Here is an 18,154-nt window from a genome sequence, read left to right as displayed (position 1 = left end):
GTTATCCGAGGACGACCCCATTAATAACGCATGTGATCCTGATGAATGACAGAATGAAGCTTCTTACAGATTAGGATGATACGACGCCTCTCATTCAGTTTGACATTTAGAGACTGAAAAGAGCAAATGAAAACACCCCAGAGCCCCACCAAGAACAAGCACCGGGTGAGGAGGGGAAGGAACGTCAAACACCTGAAATCTGTCATGGTCCTCACTAACAGCCTCCTGGAGAACGCCATCAGAGCTTCATCCGTCTGACAACTGAAAACACAAATGACTGGTTTGACACAAACACCGACTCCTTAACTAGCAGCAGTTTAAGTTTGTGGGGATTTATAAAAGGATTTTTTTACCCTTTGTGAACAAGCTGTAATATGCTGATTCATAATGTAAACCTGTAGTTACATTATATATAGGGCTGGGCAAGTTAACTCGTTATTATCGCGTTAATTCGCTAATTATTTAACGCCGATAAATATTTTATCGCACATTAACGCATTTTTTTGTTTTTTATTTATTTTATTATTGTAAAAGTCTGTTGCTCACAGGCTTTTATTTTGTAAAAGTCTGTTGCTCACAGGCTTTTATTCTGTAAAAGTCTGTTGCTCACAGGCTTTTATTCTGTAAAAGTCTGCTGCTCACAGGCTTTTATTTTGTAAAAGTCTGTTGCTGTCTGCTGTGGAACAGGAAAAGAAAGTAATCGGCGGATCCACCAAACATGGAGAAGGGTACGGAACTTTTACTCGGCCATTTTCATTTTAAAGTTCTTCCAGACGGCGGAGTCGACAGAACCAAAGTCATCTGTAAACACTGCCAAGTTGAATTGTCTTCTCAGAGTAGTAGTTCCAGTCTAAAATATCACTTAAAGGCAAAACACACAACTGATAGCAGCAAGTCATTCAAGGAAACAGACAGTGGAGCGAGGCTTCTACATAAAAACTACAGAAAGATGCTGATGTTAAAAGTGTGTTTGCACAACAAATGTTATGGCACTTTCATTCATATGGCAGCACATTTAAAATAAAACTAAATGCTAAAAGCTATACACTACTTTTGGATTCATTTTTGGATTCTGCGTACAAATGCGATTAATCGTGATTAATCAGGGAAATCAAGTGATTAATTAGATTAAACATTTGAATCGTTGCCCAGCCCTAGTTGTATATGACAGTATACAGCCAGTTTCCTGCTGCTGAGCTGGATGCAGGATGAACAGAGTGGGAGAAAGATGAGCAGCAGAAATCATGGCTGCCCCCGGCTGTGCAGTTTGTTTTCCTCTGGAGCTGTTTTATGTCTCTGAGATGCTTCTGAATCCATTTCAGGTAGTTACGCACCTGATTAAGGTCATTTCGGTCAGTCTCCTCTCTCTTCTATCCTCCTGCCTCCTGCTGGAACCAGCACAGGTGCATCATTTGCATCTTTATGACACATTACTGTACACTGCAAACTAAATGAAAAGCAAAATGCATACCCTGTCATCAACACTGTTAATGTTCTTCTGACTGCATCAGTGGGCTGTTAGAAAACAACAGATGATGCAACTGTGTCAAACATCCTCGCTTCCTCTGCACATCTGGCGGGACAAACAGAAGACAGAAGAGCAGCAGAACAGGGAGACAGTCAGGTGTGACCATAGGCGTCGATTACGGGGGGGACGGTGGGGACATGTCCCCCCCACTATTTATGATTTGAATTTTGTCCCCACGACTTTTAAAAATGTGTTCTGATGCGACCGAAAAAAAAATCCCCACATACTCAACCGAAATCGTCGAGTCTAAATCATGCGATAGGCGCGCACGAACATGTGAAAACCCCAATTTGGTATTTAGTCATTTGATTTGCCGACTGTGAGCCACTGTGGAAACATGAAGTTGTAAAATGACAGCGGAGTCGGTGCATTCCAATGACGTCACACCAGAGGTCCGTTTCACGAAGCAGGTTTAGTGAAAACTCTGAGTTTATTAACCCTGAAATGAGAGAAACTTTTACTCAATAAACCTTGAGTTTCTCTCTGTCTCCGCCCTCTTTCAGCCATTTGATTTCCTCATTCATTCAGTCAGCAGAGCGAGTTCTTCTACTTCTAGAAGTCCATCCAGGCACAGCAGGAGGCAACTGTTTCCACCAACATGTCCTTTTGACAACGATCCCGTGGATGAAGGTGCAGCATTATTGCGCAGAGAAATAAATATTCGTCGGAGATGGTTATCAGACCGCGCATAGATTTTTGCATTTCCAGACAATTATCTTTTTGAGCGGCACCATCAGAATGTGTTGGGACAAAAGAAAAAAAAGACATAAAAGACAAATAAATATTTGTATGAATATGCTTAAAAAAGACATATATAGGCCTATTATATTTTATAAAGACACTCGTGTCTTGGGGGTGGATTCCCTCAGCCACTGCCCTCCATTAGAGGTGGCGGTGCTGGGCACCACCGGTTTTACGGGCATCTGCCTTCTTTCTGTTGGCTCAGTAGAAGTCTGTGTTAGTTTAAATAGGCTTAATTATTTAACAGAACATGATATAGATGAGAAGACATAGTTTATGTGTGTGAAAACAGCATTATGTTGGGAATAAAATAACTGCACAGTCAAATAGCCACTTAATATTTATTTTACAGTGTAAAACATGATCAAAATGAGGTACCTTCATGCCGAGGTCTCACCTGTTTGAACAATGTTTTTATATTTCATCTTAAACTTCTGCCAAGAGCGCTTTTCCGCCCCTGCGGGATTGCACCTAAATGAAATAAATGAATGGGCTACCATTCAAGCAGTTTCCCTGTAATATTATTGGGATTGCAAAGGACTACATTTAAACTTGTACTTTTGCTGCTGCAGCGATGTTGCACTTATTTCTAAAAACGTATTGAAACTCGCCGTATGAGCGCAATAAGATTTCCAATTCGAGGTTGGTGAAAAACGTAGCCCCTCCTCTTCCCCGTTGCCATGGTGACTCGTCGAATCGGGGCTCCATTGATGCTGGCTTTTTAAAGTTGTGGTGCACGCGCTAAACTCAAGGTGAACCTACTCAGAGTTGATTAACCTCACTCAAATCAGCGTTTCTGAAACCGAAAACTCAGGGTTTTCTATGTCAGAGTAGATCAACTCAGAGATCAGGAATAGACTCAGAGTTTGTTAAACCTGCTACGTGAAATGGACCCCCGGGTAAACCGCTTTCCCGGCGAAACTCATTTAGAGCTACTTCTACACAAACAAAAATGCAGCGTTTCTTCGCAACTTCGCTGGTGGTTCTTCCAAGGATAACTTTAGAGGATATACACAGGGTCGTGGAGTCACACTCACCAACACCACAGTCCAGGCTGAGGAAAGGGTACAAGTTATTTGTGGATGATATACACAGTTAAGGTAAATTGTCTAAAGTTTTATTTTTATCAGTAGGCTACTCAATAGCCTTCCACATTCATGTTTTGTAATGATAAGCAAACCATATACGATCCATAGAAATCATCTGAAATATTGTCTGTGTGTGAAATGTGTGTTAAATATTTGTCATGTGTAGACTATAATTTTATGAATATAATTTGCCATGGTGGCTATGAAGTCTCCGCGTGCAGCGTTAGCATTTTAGTATTAGGTTAGCCAAGGAAAGGTTAAGCTAGTTATTTGCTTGTTTTTTTTTAGCAACTCCTGAAAATAACATTCTGTATATGCTCAGTGTCAAATGTAGTTGATGGAAAGGTGGTAGTGAGAGGCTCGATGAGGAGGAATGAGGAGCCCCACAGACTACAGGTTTCTGCTCAGTTATAGGGCCCGTTGGCCGAAGTCTGTGTTTGTTTTGATAGTCTGTCCGGACTAACAACTGCAGTTGTACTTTTTCCCCTTTTCTGTTGTTCAGATCATTTTCACTGTTCTTTCTTACAAACAGTACAGTAGCGTAATTAATTTAACAGTAATTAATTCATGAATAAATACATAATTTCGAATCAGATCATAATGATATGGAAACATGAAATTAAAGGATATATTTTATAAACTCTGAATGCGTTCATCAAAAAAAGGGCAGCTTATTAAACATGACGCTGGAATAGATCTAGAATGCGTTACTTTTTAATGTGCTGGATGGTGGGTGGTCCGTGGGGGGCATAGAATGCATTACGTTTTTTGTCCCCACCACTTCTAAAACCAAACTGACGCCCTTGGGTGTGACAGAACATAAACAATAACCCTTCAGTCATACATGCATCATCCAGGAAAGAGTTTTGGTTAAAGGTTAAAGGTCACCCCAAGGTCAGAAACCCAAAGAGCTACATCTCAGACTCTGCAGGCCTCAGCATGTTAAAGGTTAAAGGTCACCCCAAGGTCAGAAACCCAAAGAGCTACATCTCAGACTCTGCAGGCCTCAGTTAGCATGTTAAAGGTTAAAGGTCACCCCAAGGTCAGAAACCCAAAGAGCTACATCTCAGACTCTGCAGGCCTCAGTTAGCATGTTAAAGGTTAAAGGTCACCCCAAGGTCAGAAACCCAAGAGCTACATCTCAGACTCTGCAGGCCTCAGTCAGCATGTTAAAGGTTAAAGGTCACCCCAAGGTCAGAAACCCAAGAGCTACATCTCAGACTCTGCAGGCCTCAGTTAGCATGTTAAAGGTTAAAGGTCACCCCAATGTCAGAAACCTAAAGAGCTACATCTCAGACTCTGCGGGCCTCAGTCAGCATGTTAAAGGTTAAAGGTCACCCCAAGGTCAGAAACCCAAGAGCTACATCTCAGACTCTGCAGGCCTCAGTTAGCATGTTAAAGGTTAAAGGTCACCCCAAGGTCAGAAACCCAAGAGCTACATCTCAGACTCTGCAGGCCTCAGTCAGCATGTTAAAGGTTAAAGGTCACCCCGAGGTCAGAAACCCAAGAGCTACATCTCAGACTCTGCAGGCCTCAGTTAGCATGTTAAAGGTTAAAGGTCACCCCAAGGTCAGAAACCCAAGAGCTACATCTCAGACTCTGCAGGCCTCAGTTAGCATGTTAAAGGTTAAAGGTCACCCCAAGGTCAGAAACCCAAGAGCTACATCTCAGACTCTGCAGGCCTCAGTTAGCATGTTAAAGGTTAAAGGTCACCCCAAGGTCAGAAACCCAAGAGCTACATCTCAGACTCTGCAGGCCTCAGTTAGCATGTTAAAGGTTAAAGGTCACCCCAAGGTCAGAAACCCAAGAGCTACATCTCAGACTCTGCAGGCCTCAGTTAGCATGTTAAAGGTTAAAGGTCACCCCAAGGTCAGAAACCCAAGAGCTACATCTCAGACTCTGCAGGCCTCAGTCAGCATGTTAACTCATTGGCTGCCAGCCATTTTCAGTTCAGAGCCACCCATACTGCCAAGTGTTTTACAGTATTTTGACTGATTTTCCAAGACCCACAGAAAAGTGTGTCTTATGACTATGTACACACCGTAATTACCAAAAGAAAGAGTAGACTCTCTTCTTTGATCAGGCAAAAAAGTTTGTTTCTACCATTATCAGTCTTTTAGTAATAGACAGTAGAACATAGGTTAGTTTCACCAAAAACAGCTGTTTGACCCAAAAAAATTGAGAAAACGAGCTCTCTTTTGTGCAAAGTGGCACTGCTGCCACCTAGCGGGTAATTTTGCCAGTACATTCTCTGTTTAGTGTTTACAAGCCTAAGATTTAGTGACGAACTCCGCTAGATTGTCCCCCAGCCCGCTCCGTTAAAAACGCAATTGACGTCTATAGACGTCTTTGGCAGTGAACGTTTTTTTTTAAATTGACGTCTATAGACGTCTTTGGCACCGAAAGAGTTAAAAGTTAAAGGTCACCCCAAGGTCAGAAACCCAAAGAGCATACAGAAATGTATAAAATAACTTGAATTAAAACATGTTTTTTGAGCTTGTGGCTGATTTAAATCATTGAGTTCTAAAAAGAATTTCAAAATAAGAACAGAACACGCTGAGTTCTGAACGACATTATGATGTCATAATGAGGCGGCAGAAGTGTTGAGGCAGATGTTTGATGGACTGTTTTCATCCCACATCCAACTCTGAGAGACGAACACACCTTTGAGACGAGAGCGACAGAAAGAAAACAAACACGTTCTGGATTTAGGACGATTCGTGTCTGAAACTTCATTTCGCAGCTCGGAAACACCGACCTGAGATCAGACTGAAAATGTCTTCGCCGCGGAGCTCAGATTCCTTCGATGCATCAGGTGAGAGAGACTGAACTTAGCTGAAGGTTTCTGCTGTGAAAGCTCAGGAAAGGATGATTACTGAGGATGAACAGCAGCAGTAACAGCCTGTTCCCCTGCAGAAACTCAGCTTCTGAAACAGGAAAATCAAGCGAGAAAAGTCTATTTGAGATATATTTTACAAGAAAGAAGCAAAATGATCTGCCAACAGACTAAAAACAAAATGCTTTTCAGCCTCACAAACCCCACAGACGTCTTAAAACTAGACTTTAAAGAGCAAAAACAAACACGTTTGCCTTGTTACCAGCAATATAATCAAGATTTGATCAAATATGTTCAGAATCTGAGAATAATTAAAGTAAGAAACTCTGACTTTGGCACTTTAGTCCTGGATGTTTATCAGAAAGTTGAAGAATTGAAGTATTTCTGCTTTGAAGCATCAACTTACTGTGAATCAGGAGGAAAATACCGGCAACAAGTCCGAGTATCTTCTTTAAAAGCTCTCGATCCAAGTGAAACGCTCTGATGTAAATGCGTCCCGGGGAGAAGAAATCTCTGAAACGTGTTTCCATGATTGAAGATGTTTATCTCAGGCTTCGGGTTTTGCCGTGCACGTGAGGCCAGCGCTGCTTTAACAGCTGCACTGGAAAAAATCTAAATCTTACCAAGTATATTTGTCTCATTGAGTATCTCATTACACTTAATATCAGACATAACTGCCTAACAAGCACCATTTCAGCCAGATATAGGGACTTGTTTTAATACAGTACATCTGGAATATCTTGTTAATTAAAAAAGTCTTGAAAACAAATTGTTTTGAGTCATATTTCAAATGAAACAAGCTTTTTTTTTTAATTTGAAGAGGTTTTTAAGCTAATTTCAAGATCACTTTTATCTCAAAAGTCCTAAATATCACATCTTATTTCAAGAAATCTTGACAAGCCGATTTTTACTAGTTCCATTGGCAGATTTTTGCTTATTTCAAGCAAAAACGTCTTTTATTTGTTGTTTTTTAACTTATTTTTGGAGGGCCATTTTTTCCAGTGTGCGTCCTCTTTCCCACGTCTCTGCCACATAAAGAAATCCGGTGAAAGGCTCAGAGAATCAGGAGAATCTGACGGATTTCTGGTCGGCAGAGACATGATTGGCGGCTCAGCTGTGGGTGTGTTTGTGCTGCGTTCACTAAACACGACTTTCTGTCCACCTCCCCCCCGACAGAAGCTGAGATCCAGGCCGGTCAGACTCTGCTGGGCGGCCGCTCTCCTTACTGCGTCCTGGAGTTTATCGGTGAAGGCTGCTTTGGCAAAGTGGCCAAGTGCCAGAATCTGGAGAGCAAAGAGACGGTGGCCGTCAAGTTCCTGAAGACGGACGCCGCCTCGGTGCGGCTCGTTGAGAGAGAGGTGGATCTTTGGACTCCTGCTCACTCTGTTTCTTTTTTTATTGATTCCATATATCAATATTCCATCAACAATTTCCATATACATTTCTCCACCCGTATAGAACATAAGCCATACTCCTCCACCATGGAGCAGAGACACAGATAGACATATATTCTCAAGTAGAGTTACAGTCGAGTAAAATGGAACTCTTCCACTCCTGTCCTTATTTTCTCTCTTGCTGAGTAACTTTTCTTCTGTTATATATGAACAAGTTTGTAGCCTGAACCAAAGAGATACATAATCTACACTTCACAATGTCTTTACTGCACAAAATCTGCTCTCAATGAAGACCCAACCCAGGTTTCCCAGTGATTCTTAACCCCTTAATGCCTGAATTTATATAGTTGTATATAAAAAAAAATGTTTTGTGTGTGTTTTAGCCTTTAAGTAGATAGTAAATAATGCTGAGATTATTAATTTCACTTTTGCACAAAAAATAAATAGAATTTTTGGTATGTTGCAAATTTGCGACAACAGGCATCCTGGTCAATTTGGAGTTAACGGTTACTCCGGCTACGGTTTGTAGCATATATGCGACAATAGGCGTTTAGTGTTTAAAGGTATCTGTTTGTAGTCTAGCTGTAAAAATCAGCTTCTCCATCCTATAAATATTGAGCATTATCTCAACCCAATCCTCCATTGTATCTGCATCTGTTTTCAGCCATTTCCTGGTGATGGCTTTTTTTTAGCTGCCACCAACATTATGTGAAACATGTATTTCTGTCCTGACCTTGTAATCTCCTGGTTCTCTTTTCCCAAAATATAAAACTTCATAGGTAAATGGAAGTTTCACTTTCAGAATTTTTTCCATACTCTTCTTGAGCTCGTGCCAATAAGATATAATACGAGGGCGTCCCCGACAGATGTGGAAGTGATTGGCCTTGTTTTCCCCACAAAGTCTGCAGCATCTTGTTGCGGCCGCTCGCTCTGTTCCATCACTCAGCAGATGATGCCCCCGGAGCGGCTGGTGGGCGGCTGTATCACCTGCTTCTGTCCCTTTCTCCCTGCAGGTGTCCGCGTTGAACGCCATCGGCGGCCTGGACCCGGACCTCTGTAACGTGGTGAAGTTCTGGGAGCGGTTCCAGCACGCGGGGCGGACCTGTCTGGTGTTTGAGATGCTGGACCGGAACCTGTTCCAGCTGCTCCAGGAGCGAGACTTTGATCCGCTGTTTACCAATGTGATCCGGCCCGTCGCAGCGCAGGTTTGAGTCATCCAGCACCGATCAAACATCTGTTGTTCTGCACATCTGCCTGTGACCAGTGAAGGAAACTCACACATTAAAGGGACAGTTCGCCTCTTTGGACATGAAGCTGTATGACATCCCATATCAGCAACATCATTTATGAACATCTTCTTACCCCCTGCTGCGTCCTGTGAGCAGAGTTCCAGCCTCGTTTTGGTGTTGATGAAGGTAGTCCGGCTAGTTGGCTGGGGTTTAAAAAATAAAGCGTCTTGCTTCTCAAAACAATATGCGTTCAACAGAGTAATACATTTGCATCACAAAATGGTTCTCCAGGAAAAAGTCAGACCTCACAATTGCTTGGCCCTATTTTCTCTCCCTTCGTATCACTGCCTGCTGCCGCGCCTGTCACTGTGTTTGCTGCTCGTATTAAAATTTCATGAAAATTTTGAAGGAATTCATTTCTAGAAGAATTCATGCTCCTAGAAAATTTCTGAAGAAATTTTGATGGGTGCCAATCTACTGCCCGCCCTTTAATAAAAAAAAGTTTAGTTAAGTTGAAGTTGAGTTTCCTGTCACATAAACTTTGAATGAGGTCTCTGTGATGTCGTATGGCTGAGTTACGATGCCTCCAAAATAGGCCAGTTTTTGGCATTTTTGGCTCGTTAAGTGCTTTTCAATCGATCTTCCCATTTAATTTTGGGCCTCTGCGAGTCCCAAAATGGAGAAGACAGGTCTGCTGAAGAAAGTTATGTCATTTTTATCAAGGTCCTGCTTAAAATACAGCTTTTATGGTATTAAAAGGATTACCAAGGATTAGTTTTCATAAAATCTATGAAAATTTGCTGCTCGGTCTACACAGCAGAGAGAGAAAATAGGGCCAAGCGACTGTGAGGTCTGACTTTTTCCTGGAGAACCATTTTGTGATGCAAATGTATTACTCTGTTGAACACATATTGTTTTGAGAAGCAAAACGCTTTATTTTTTAAACCCCAGCCAACTAGCCGGACTACCTTCATCAACGCCAAAACGAGGCTGGAACTCTGCTCACAGGACGCAGCAGGGGGTAAGAAGATGTTCATAAATGATGTTGCTGAAATGGGATGTCACACAGCTTCATGTCAAAAGAGGCGAACTGTCCCTTTAAGGCCGCTCAGCTGCGCCTGCAGAAGCTGAATGTTTCCCGTCTGCTTCTGTGGCTGCAGCTGCTGGCGGCCTTGGACGCCCTGAAGGCTCTCGGTATCCTGCACGCCGACATCAAACCCGACAACGTGATGCTGGTGGACGCTCGGGACCAGGCGCCTAGGGTCAGACTGATAGACTTCGGCAGAGCCGTTCCAGTCTCCAGCCTCCGGCCCGGTCAGAGCCTGCAGCCGGTGGGCTACAGGTGGGTCCATGCAGGGCGGCTCGGCTCCGTGCTGGTGCTGAAAACATGGCAGCAGGCTGCTCACGTTCAGCTCTTCCCCCCTCAGAGCTCCAGAAGTGGTCCTCGGCCTCCCCTTCTCCGAGGCTGCAGATGTGTGGGGACTCGGCTGCGTCCTGGCCTTCCTCTACCTGGCCGATAACCTCTTCCCCGTCAGCTGCTACTATCAGATGGTGAGTCGGCTCGCTCGGACACGAGTCCAGAACCGGGCGGAGCGCCGGCTGATGTGACTGTGTGTGCCGTCTGCAGGTGAGGCGCATGGTGGAGGTTCTGGGTCAGCCGGAGGACCGCATGCTGCGCGCTGGACGATACGCTCGCTACTTTTTCAGGGAGGAGGAAGCAGCCGATGGTGGAAGATGGAGGCTGATGGTAGAGTGGCGTCTTCCTGGTTAAAGGAGGTTAAATCTGGTTGTAGCGGCCATTTGTCCATAAAAAAAACAAATTAACCTTAAACCAAACTCAGAAGGCCACTGATGCATCATGGGGGATGTGGTTTAACGCAGGCAAAAGGAGATGAATGTCCAAGATGAATTCTTTGTGTTTTCTGATGATTTATTTAAAAACAATAAAAGAAACAAAAGAACAAAGAAAACCTGCTGCTCTCTCCTTTTCCCTGGTGAAAAAACATCGGCCCACCCAGGTGCATGCTGGGACTCCAGGTGCCCAGTGTGACCCAATTACCAAAATATTCTAAACTAATAACTAACAAAGAATATTAGCAAAAAAATCTGATCTAAGTAAAGCTCTGAAATTAATCTAAATAAAGTTACTCATAATTAGCAAATTAAATTTACAACTAGAACCAAAAAACAAAAACTAACTTCACAAATAGCTCCGACGGTTGTTGTTTCTCTTCTGAAACACTTCTCGTGCTCATTTCTCTCCTTTAGACACCAGAAGAATTTTCAGCTGCTGCCCACATGGAGGCCAAGCAGCCCCGCAGCCCCTCTGAGCCCCCCGGCTCCCTGGAGGACCTGGTGGATGTAGGTACCCCCTGCTGTGCTGTGTGAGCTCAGACTGGATCAGAGCCGCTCTGTGATCCGCCTCTGAGAGCCGACCGGCTGACCCGACTCTGGCTGTTCGAAACCGCATACTACATACTGCGCATACTACATACTGCATACTGCATACTGCATACTACATACTACATACCGCATACTACATACTGCGCATACTACATACTACATACTGCATACTGCATACTACATACTGCATACTGCATACTACATACTGCATACTGCATACTGCATACTACATACTGCATACTGCATACTACATACTACATACTGCATACTGCATACTACATACTGCATACTGCATACTGCATACTACATACTGCATACTGCATACTACATACTGCATACTGCATACTGCATACTGCATACTACATACTGCATACTGCATACTGCATACTGCATACTACATACTGCATACTGCATACTACATACTGCATACTGCATACTACATACTGCATACTGCATACTACATACTGCATACTACATACTGCATACTACATACTGCATACGACAAACTACATACTGCATACTACATACTGCATACTACATACTGCATACTACACACTGCAAAATACACACTGCATACTACATACTACACACTGCATACTACATACTGCATACGACATACTACATACTGTATACTGCATACTACATACTAGATACTGCATACTGCATACTACATACTGCATACTGCATACTACATACTGCATACTGCATACTACATACTGCATACTGCATACTACATACTGCATACTGCATACTACATACTGCATACTACATACTGCATACTACATACTGCATACGACAAACTACATACTGCATACTACATACTGCATACTACATACTGCATACTACACACTGCAAAATACACACTGCATACTACATACTACACACTGCATACTACATACTGCATACGACATACTACATACTGTATACTGCATACTACATACTAGATACTACATACTGCATACTACATACTGCATACGACATACTACATACTGTATACTGCATACTACATACTAGATACTGCATACTGCATACTACATACTGCATACTACACACTACATACTGCATACTACATACTGCTCGATCAGACAGTATGCAGAGCGTTTACCCACAATGCATTTCGCTCCTGCCCGAGCCGAAATCAGCCGGCCTGAAGCTGATTTCTCTTAAGCTCTAAACTCTGTAAACTTTAGCAACATTTGAAACATTTTCAGGTGAGAAAGTAGTCGTTTAGATCCCCAATGTGTTGAAAACCTGACAAAATACCGGCTGTTTACAATTTTGTTCCCACGAATTCGGCGCTACTAAAGCTAGCCGCAGTGAGCAACGCACTTCCTTTTATTTTCACAAAATAAAATACCCGTTGCCTTTTATTATAGGGAAAGCCATTACCATACAATTGGTGCTTTTGTTTTGAAAACAGGAAGTGAACCTACCCTCGTTGTAGCTAGCTTGAAACTGCCGTTTTGACAGGAAATGACGATCGGCGACGTCACGTTGCGTTGCATCTTGGGTAGTTTGAGTATGAGTAGTAACCTCATGATGCATACCCAACATTTCAGAGAATCTAGTACGCATCCGGGAACTTCTCGCTTACTCAAACTCGCATACTAACTCAAAAAGTTAGTATGAGTAGTAGGAGAAGTATACGGTTTTGAACACAGCCTCTGTTTCCACACTCAGATGTATCCAAAGGAGGACGCGGCCGAGTACGCGGACAGGAAGGCTTTGGTGGAGCTCCTGAAGCGGCTGCTGCACCTGGACGGGGATCAGAGAATCTGTCCCCGCGACGCCCTGCAGCACCCGTTCATCACCATGTCCCACCTGACCGAGCAGCCCGGCGGCAGAGAGTAGTAAGTGACCGAGCGTCCGCTCGATGATAAATTAACCCACTGGTCCTTTAAAGGGATAGTTCGCCTCTTTTGACATGAAGCTGTGTAACATCCCATATCAGCAACATCATTTCTGAACATCTTCTTACCCCCTGCTGCGTCCTGTGAGCAGAGTTCCAGCCTCGTTTTGGTGTTGATGAAGGTAGCCCGGCTAGTTGGCTGGGGTTTAAAAAATAAAGCGTTTTACTTCTCAAAACAATATGCGTTCAACAGAGTAATACATTTGCATCACAAAATGGTTCTCCAGGAAAAAGTCAGACCTCACAATCGCTTGGCACTATTTTCTCTCCCTTCGTATCACTGCCTGCTGCCGACAGCCGCGCCTGTTACGGTGTTTGCTGCTCGTATGAAAATTTCATGTAAATTTTCTAGGAAATAATTTCTAGAAGAATTCATGCTCCTAGAAAATTTCTGAAGAAATTTTGATGGGTGCCAATCTACTGCCCGCCCTATAAAAATAAAAAAAAAGTTTAGTTTAGTTGAAGTTGAGAGTCTCCTGTCACATATAAACTTTGAATGAGGTCTCTGTGATGTCGTATGGCTGAGTTACGAGGCCTCCAAAATAGGCCAGTTTTTGGCATTTTTGGCTCGTTAAGTGCTTTTCAATCGATCTTCCCATTTAATTTTGGGCCTCTGCGAGTCCCAAAATGGAGAAGACAGGTCTGCTGAAGAAAGTTATGTCATTTTTATCAAGGTCCTGCTTAAAATACAGCTTTTATGGTATTAAAAGGATTACCAAGGATTAGTTTTCATAAAATCTATGAAAATTTCTAGGAGTATGAAGATTTTCTGTCTACACAGCAGGCAGTGATACGAAGGGAGAGAAAATAGTGCCAAGCGATTGTGAGGTCTGACTTTTTCCTGGAGAACAGTTTTGTGATGTAAATGTATTACTCTGTTGAACGCATATTGTTTTGAGAAGCAAGACGCTTTATTTTTTAAACCCCAGCCAACTAGCCGGACTACCTTCATCAACACCAAAACGAGGCTGGAACTCGGCTCACAGGACGCAGCAGGGGGTAAGAAGATGTTCATAAATGATGTTGCTGATATGGGATGTCATAAAGCTTCATGTCAAAAGATGTGAACTGTCCCTTTAACGATGGTCCTGTTTCATCCAGTCTGAACGCATCCCACCTTCTGATGAGCGGCGGTCCGGCGGCGGTCTCGGCTGACGGGCTGAACGGCTCTGCAGCCTCTGGGCTTGATGTCAGAGGTCCGCCCTGCGTTGCCGGTGACGACCCCCCGGCCGGCGGGGATGAGCGTCCTGCTGACGGCGTTAAAGCAGCAGACGTCTCAGCCAAACTGCCAAAGAGGATTCACAGACTCTTCCTCAGAGTCGGGGCGTCCTGCGGCTGCTGCTGGCGTTCTGCTGAGGACTGATTCCCTCTGAGATCTGAGACGGCCCGTCGGCCTCATTCTGTAAATAAACTGATTCAATAGTTTCTGCTGAGTCAGAAGAAAAATACACAGTTTATCTGTTGTTTAAAGTTTCTCTTTCGTAGGCAGAAAATGTTTTTAAAATCAGTCGGAACCGTCTCTGGGTTTGGAGATGAGAAGTTTTTAGTTAAAAGTCTTTGAAGAACAGTCAAAGAGAGCAGAGGTGCATCATGGGAGCTCCCCCAGCAGGCTGGGCCTATAGCAGCAGAACTATGGGATGTTTCAGGATCACCTGAGCCATCACTAACTATAAGCTTTATCAGAAAGGAAAGTTTTAAGCCTGATCTTAAAGGTAGAGAGGGTGTAAACTGAGCTGAACTAAACCAGCTCGTTACTAAGGCAACGGCACAATCCAACTACAAGGTGATTCAAAGTGCTTTACAGAGACATTAAAACAGTAGAAATAAAAAAGCATGATTTAAATTTTAAACAAAAAAAGAAAGAAATAAGAACAATAGATAAAATAAAGAGTTAAATTGTGATTAAGTTTTGAAACTCAAGCTTGAGATTTGCAGCTTTATCCAAACGCAGCTGGAAATAGGTGTGTCTTCAGCCTGGACTTAAACACACTGAGTGTTTCAGCTGATCTGAGGCTTTCTGGGAGTTTGTTCCAGACATGTGGAGCATAGAAGCTGAATGCAGCTCCTGTGAGCAGAGTTCCAGCCTCGTTTTGGTGTTGATGAAGGTAGTCCGGCTAGTTGGCTGGGGTTTAAAAAATAAAGCGTTTTGTTTCTCAAAACAATATGTGTTCAACAGAGTAATACATTTGCATCACAAAATCATTCTCCAGGAAAAAGTCAGACGTCACAATCGCTTGGCCCTATTTTCTCTCCCTTCGTATCACTGCCGCGCCTGTTACGGTGTTGGTCTGCATGGTCTACGCACATATCCAGCTAGAATTTGGTGTCGTTGTGAGTGGCTGGCCGTCTACCTCTGCTAGCTTTTTTTTGTGTTTTGTCATGTTTTTATTGTTTTTGTCACCACTGATGCATGAGCTCTTGAAAATCAGAGTTTCTGTGGACACAATATCGATCCGGGACAACGATCAGACAAAGCCACCGCCACCTGTTTTGGCGTCTGTACCCTCTTACCTATGGCGTCTACCTAGACGGTTGCCACGCAACAGCCGTCGCAGAAGACGTGGAAAGAGAGGTGGAGTAATATGCCGGCTGAAGGCCCACCTGGCTTCGCCCTCCATCTGCTGTCTGGGCTCTCCGGTGATTGCGCCGGCTACGACATCCGAGGCTCCGTGGATCAGTCCTGCCGATGGCTGCTGCCGGTCGTGCCGAGGCCGCCGACCCGTTAACCGGGCCTCCCAACAGACAGATCAGCGTTTTGTTCGCTTGGCTCTCATCAACACCAGATCCGTCGCAAATAAGACTTTTGTCCTAATACCCAGTAGTATGACACTTTTATTGTATTTTATCTTACTCGATTTTGTTGTATTTTATTGCTTTCACTGTGCTTTCATTGTTTTTACTTCTTCTTCTCTTTATTTATTACCCGTTGTAAAGCACTTTGGTACATCGTAATGATTGTTTGTTAAGGGCTGTATAAATAAAGCACATTTATATTTACGAATGACCGATTTACAACAATTTAGGAGTGTGTGTTTGATTTATCGTACAATTTCATTGGACCCGTGTGAACTATTCCTTCATTTTATTGGTCTAAATGTTACGAGGCAAAATGTTTTTTTTAGCAGTATGAAAAAAAAAGAGAAAAACAACATATTTTAGCCGCACCGGACTATAAGCCACGGTGCTCAAAGCCTGGAAAAAATAGCGGCTTATAGTCCGGAATTAACGGTAATTCACTTTAAAGGGATAGTTCGCCTCTTTTGACATGAAGCTGTATGACATCCCATATCAGCAACATCATTTATGAACATCTTCTTACCCCCTGCTGCGTCCTGTGAGCAGAGTTCCAGCCTCGTTTTGGTGTTGATGAAGGTAGTCCGGCTAGTTGGCTGGGGATTTTGTGATGCAAATGTATTACTCTTTTGAACGCATATTGTTTTGAGAAGCAAGACGCTTTATTTTTTAATAACCCCAGCAAACTAGCCGGACTACCTTCATCAACACCAAAACGAGGCTGGAACTCTGCTCACAGGACGCAGCAGGGGGTAAGAAGATGTTCATAAATGATGTTGCTGATATGGGATGTCACACAGCTTCATGTCAAAAGAGGCGAACTGTCCCTTTAATAATGAAAAATATTTAGCCTAGTTATATAAAGTTATGCCCCACAGACCTGTGGGCGGAGCCTAATGGCTGTAAATGAGCACACGACACATTAAGTGCAGAGTAATTCATTGTCAAATAGCATGAAACAATACATCAGCCACACACTACAGAGAGAACAGTGGTTTAAATAACGTACACCCACCTTCCCAAAGCCCCTCAGTCCCACTCAGAGCACACGTGTTATAGGATGACACAACATGCACTCTCACACGCACACACGTGACCGGCACGCGCTTCACTTACCGGTCACGCTCGCATCCTCTCACGCACGCACGCACGCCATCGCCGCTCTGCTGCTCTAAGCTTTAAAGCGTGAGAAACTACAGCTCATGGACAGCAGAGTTTAAAAACCTTAAAATAATAATAATAATAATAATAATTACTTGTGCCACAGGGAGGAAGTAAAAAGAAAATAAAAAGCTCCACTTCACGCTCTTGTACACGGCGCTGCTCTTCTTCTACAGGCAGGAGGGGTCCTCAGGGGTCCTCAGGGGCCATCAGGGGCCATCAGGGGTCCTCTCAGGGGCCACTGTGACGGAGGCCAGTCCTGCTGGACAACACCCGAAACACCAGCCTCACTTTGCGGGCCGTGGAAGAGTTCCTCCGTCCTCCGGCAGAAGTGGGCCTCAGGGGTCACAGCGAAGGTTACGAATAAAAAGAAAACAACACGTGTGTGGTCCAGGCTTCATGTACAGCAAACAGAGAGAAAAGAAAAGAAAAGAAACCAAAACACTCCGACTGCATTCAACTTCAGTTACATTCATCTGAAACGATTCAGCATTTTGGATTTTGTGTTGAGCCCTCAGTGGAAACAAACTGGGTCACATGTTCAGAGAGAAAACAGGCCCCGCCCCCCCGTTATGGATCAGGAACCAAAGATAATCAATATGCTGGAGGGGGGGGGGGGGGGGGGGGGGGGCAGCAGCCTGGTAGGGCAGCAGCCCGGGGGCAAAGTGTGAAACAGAAAGTTCTTTAGGGTCTGACCAACAACAAGAAAAGAGTTTCTGATCGAGTGTATTTTAACTTCTGGTTTGGACGTTTGGGTTGAGGGGGGTAGTTCTGTTGGAGGGGGGTTGTTGGGGGGGCGTTCGGCCTTTTACAGCAACACAGATTTCTGTAAATCTAAAATCTCTCGCAGACTTTTCTCATCCTCAGATTTTCTGTCGGAATAACTGAAAATGATCAATTTTGTCCATTAATAAACCGACAAAATTGATCTTAAAACAATCTGATATTTGTTTGATCCTGTAAATCACTTTAAAATCAGAGAAGTTTGCTGTTTTTTCCTTCTTTTCGAGCTCAGAAAGAGATTTTAAATCAGATATAATTCCACCGTCCGGTTCAAAGTGACCGTTTGGCT

The 18,154-nt window shown here is 43.5% G+C and overlaps 1 protein-coding gene across 1 annotated transcript; it reads left to right on the top strand.

Moving 5' to 3' along the window:
• Window positions 1-6,163: 6,163 nt before the first annotated feature.
• Window positions 6,164-14,491, top strand: LOC142390091 (homeodomain-interacting protein kinase 3-like). The gene is made up of 9 exons (XM_075475461.1): window positions 6,164-6,172; window positions 7,288-7,551; window positions 8,601-8,792; window positions 9,977-10,158; window positions 10,244-10,367; window positions 10,444-10,563; window positions 11,085-11,177; window positions 12,900-13,069; window positions 14,230-14,491. The coding sequence occupies exons 1-9, from the start codon at window positions 6,164-6,166 to the stop codon at window positions 14,489-14,491; spliced, it is 1,416 nt and encodes a 471-aa protein (XP_075331576.1).
• The last annotated feature ends 3,663 nt before the right edge of the window (window positions 14,492-18,154 follow it).

The sequence above is a fragment of the Odontesthes bonariensis genome, chromosome 10 (assembly GCF_027942865.1).
Source record: "Odontesthes bonariensis isolate fOdoBon6 chromosome 10, fOdoBon6.hap1, whole genome shotgun sequence".
Classification (NCBI taxonomy): domain Eukaryota; kingdom Metazoa; phylum Chordata; class Actinopteri; order Atheriniformes; family Atherinopsidae; genus Odontesthes; species Odontesthes bonariensis.
This window is presented reverse-complemented; position numbering and strand designations above follow the sequence as displayed.

Bases quoted from the DNA above. Each gene is read 5' to 3' on its own strand.
- LOC142390091 (XM_075475461.1), top strand. The intron at 10,564-11,084 runs GTAGAGTGGCGT...TCTCTCCTTTAG, and splicing joins GTGGAAGATGGAGGCTGATG to ACACCAGAAGAATTTTCAGC. The intron at 13,070-14,229 runs GTAAGTGACCGA...TGTTTCATCCAG, and splicing joins CAGCCCGGCGGCAGAGAGTA to TCTGAACGCATCCCACCTTC.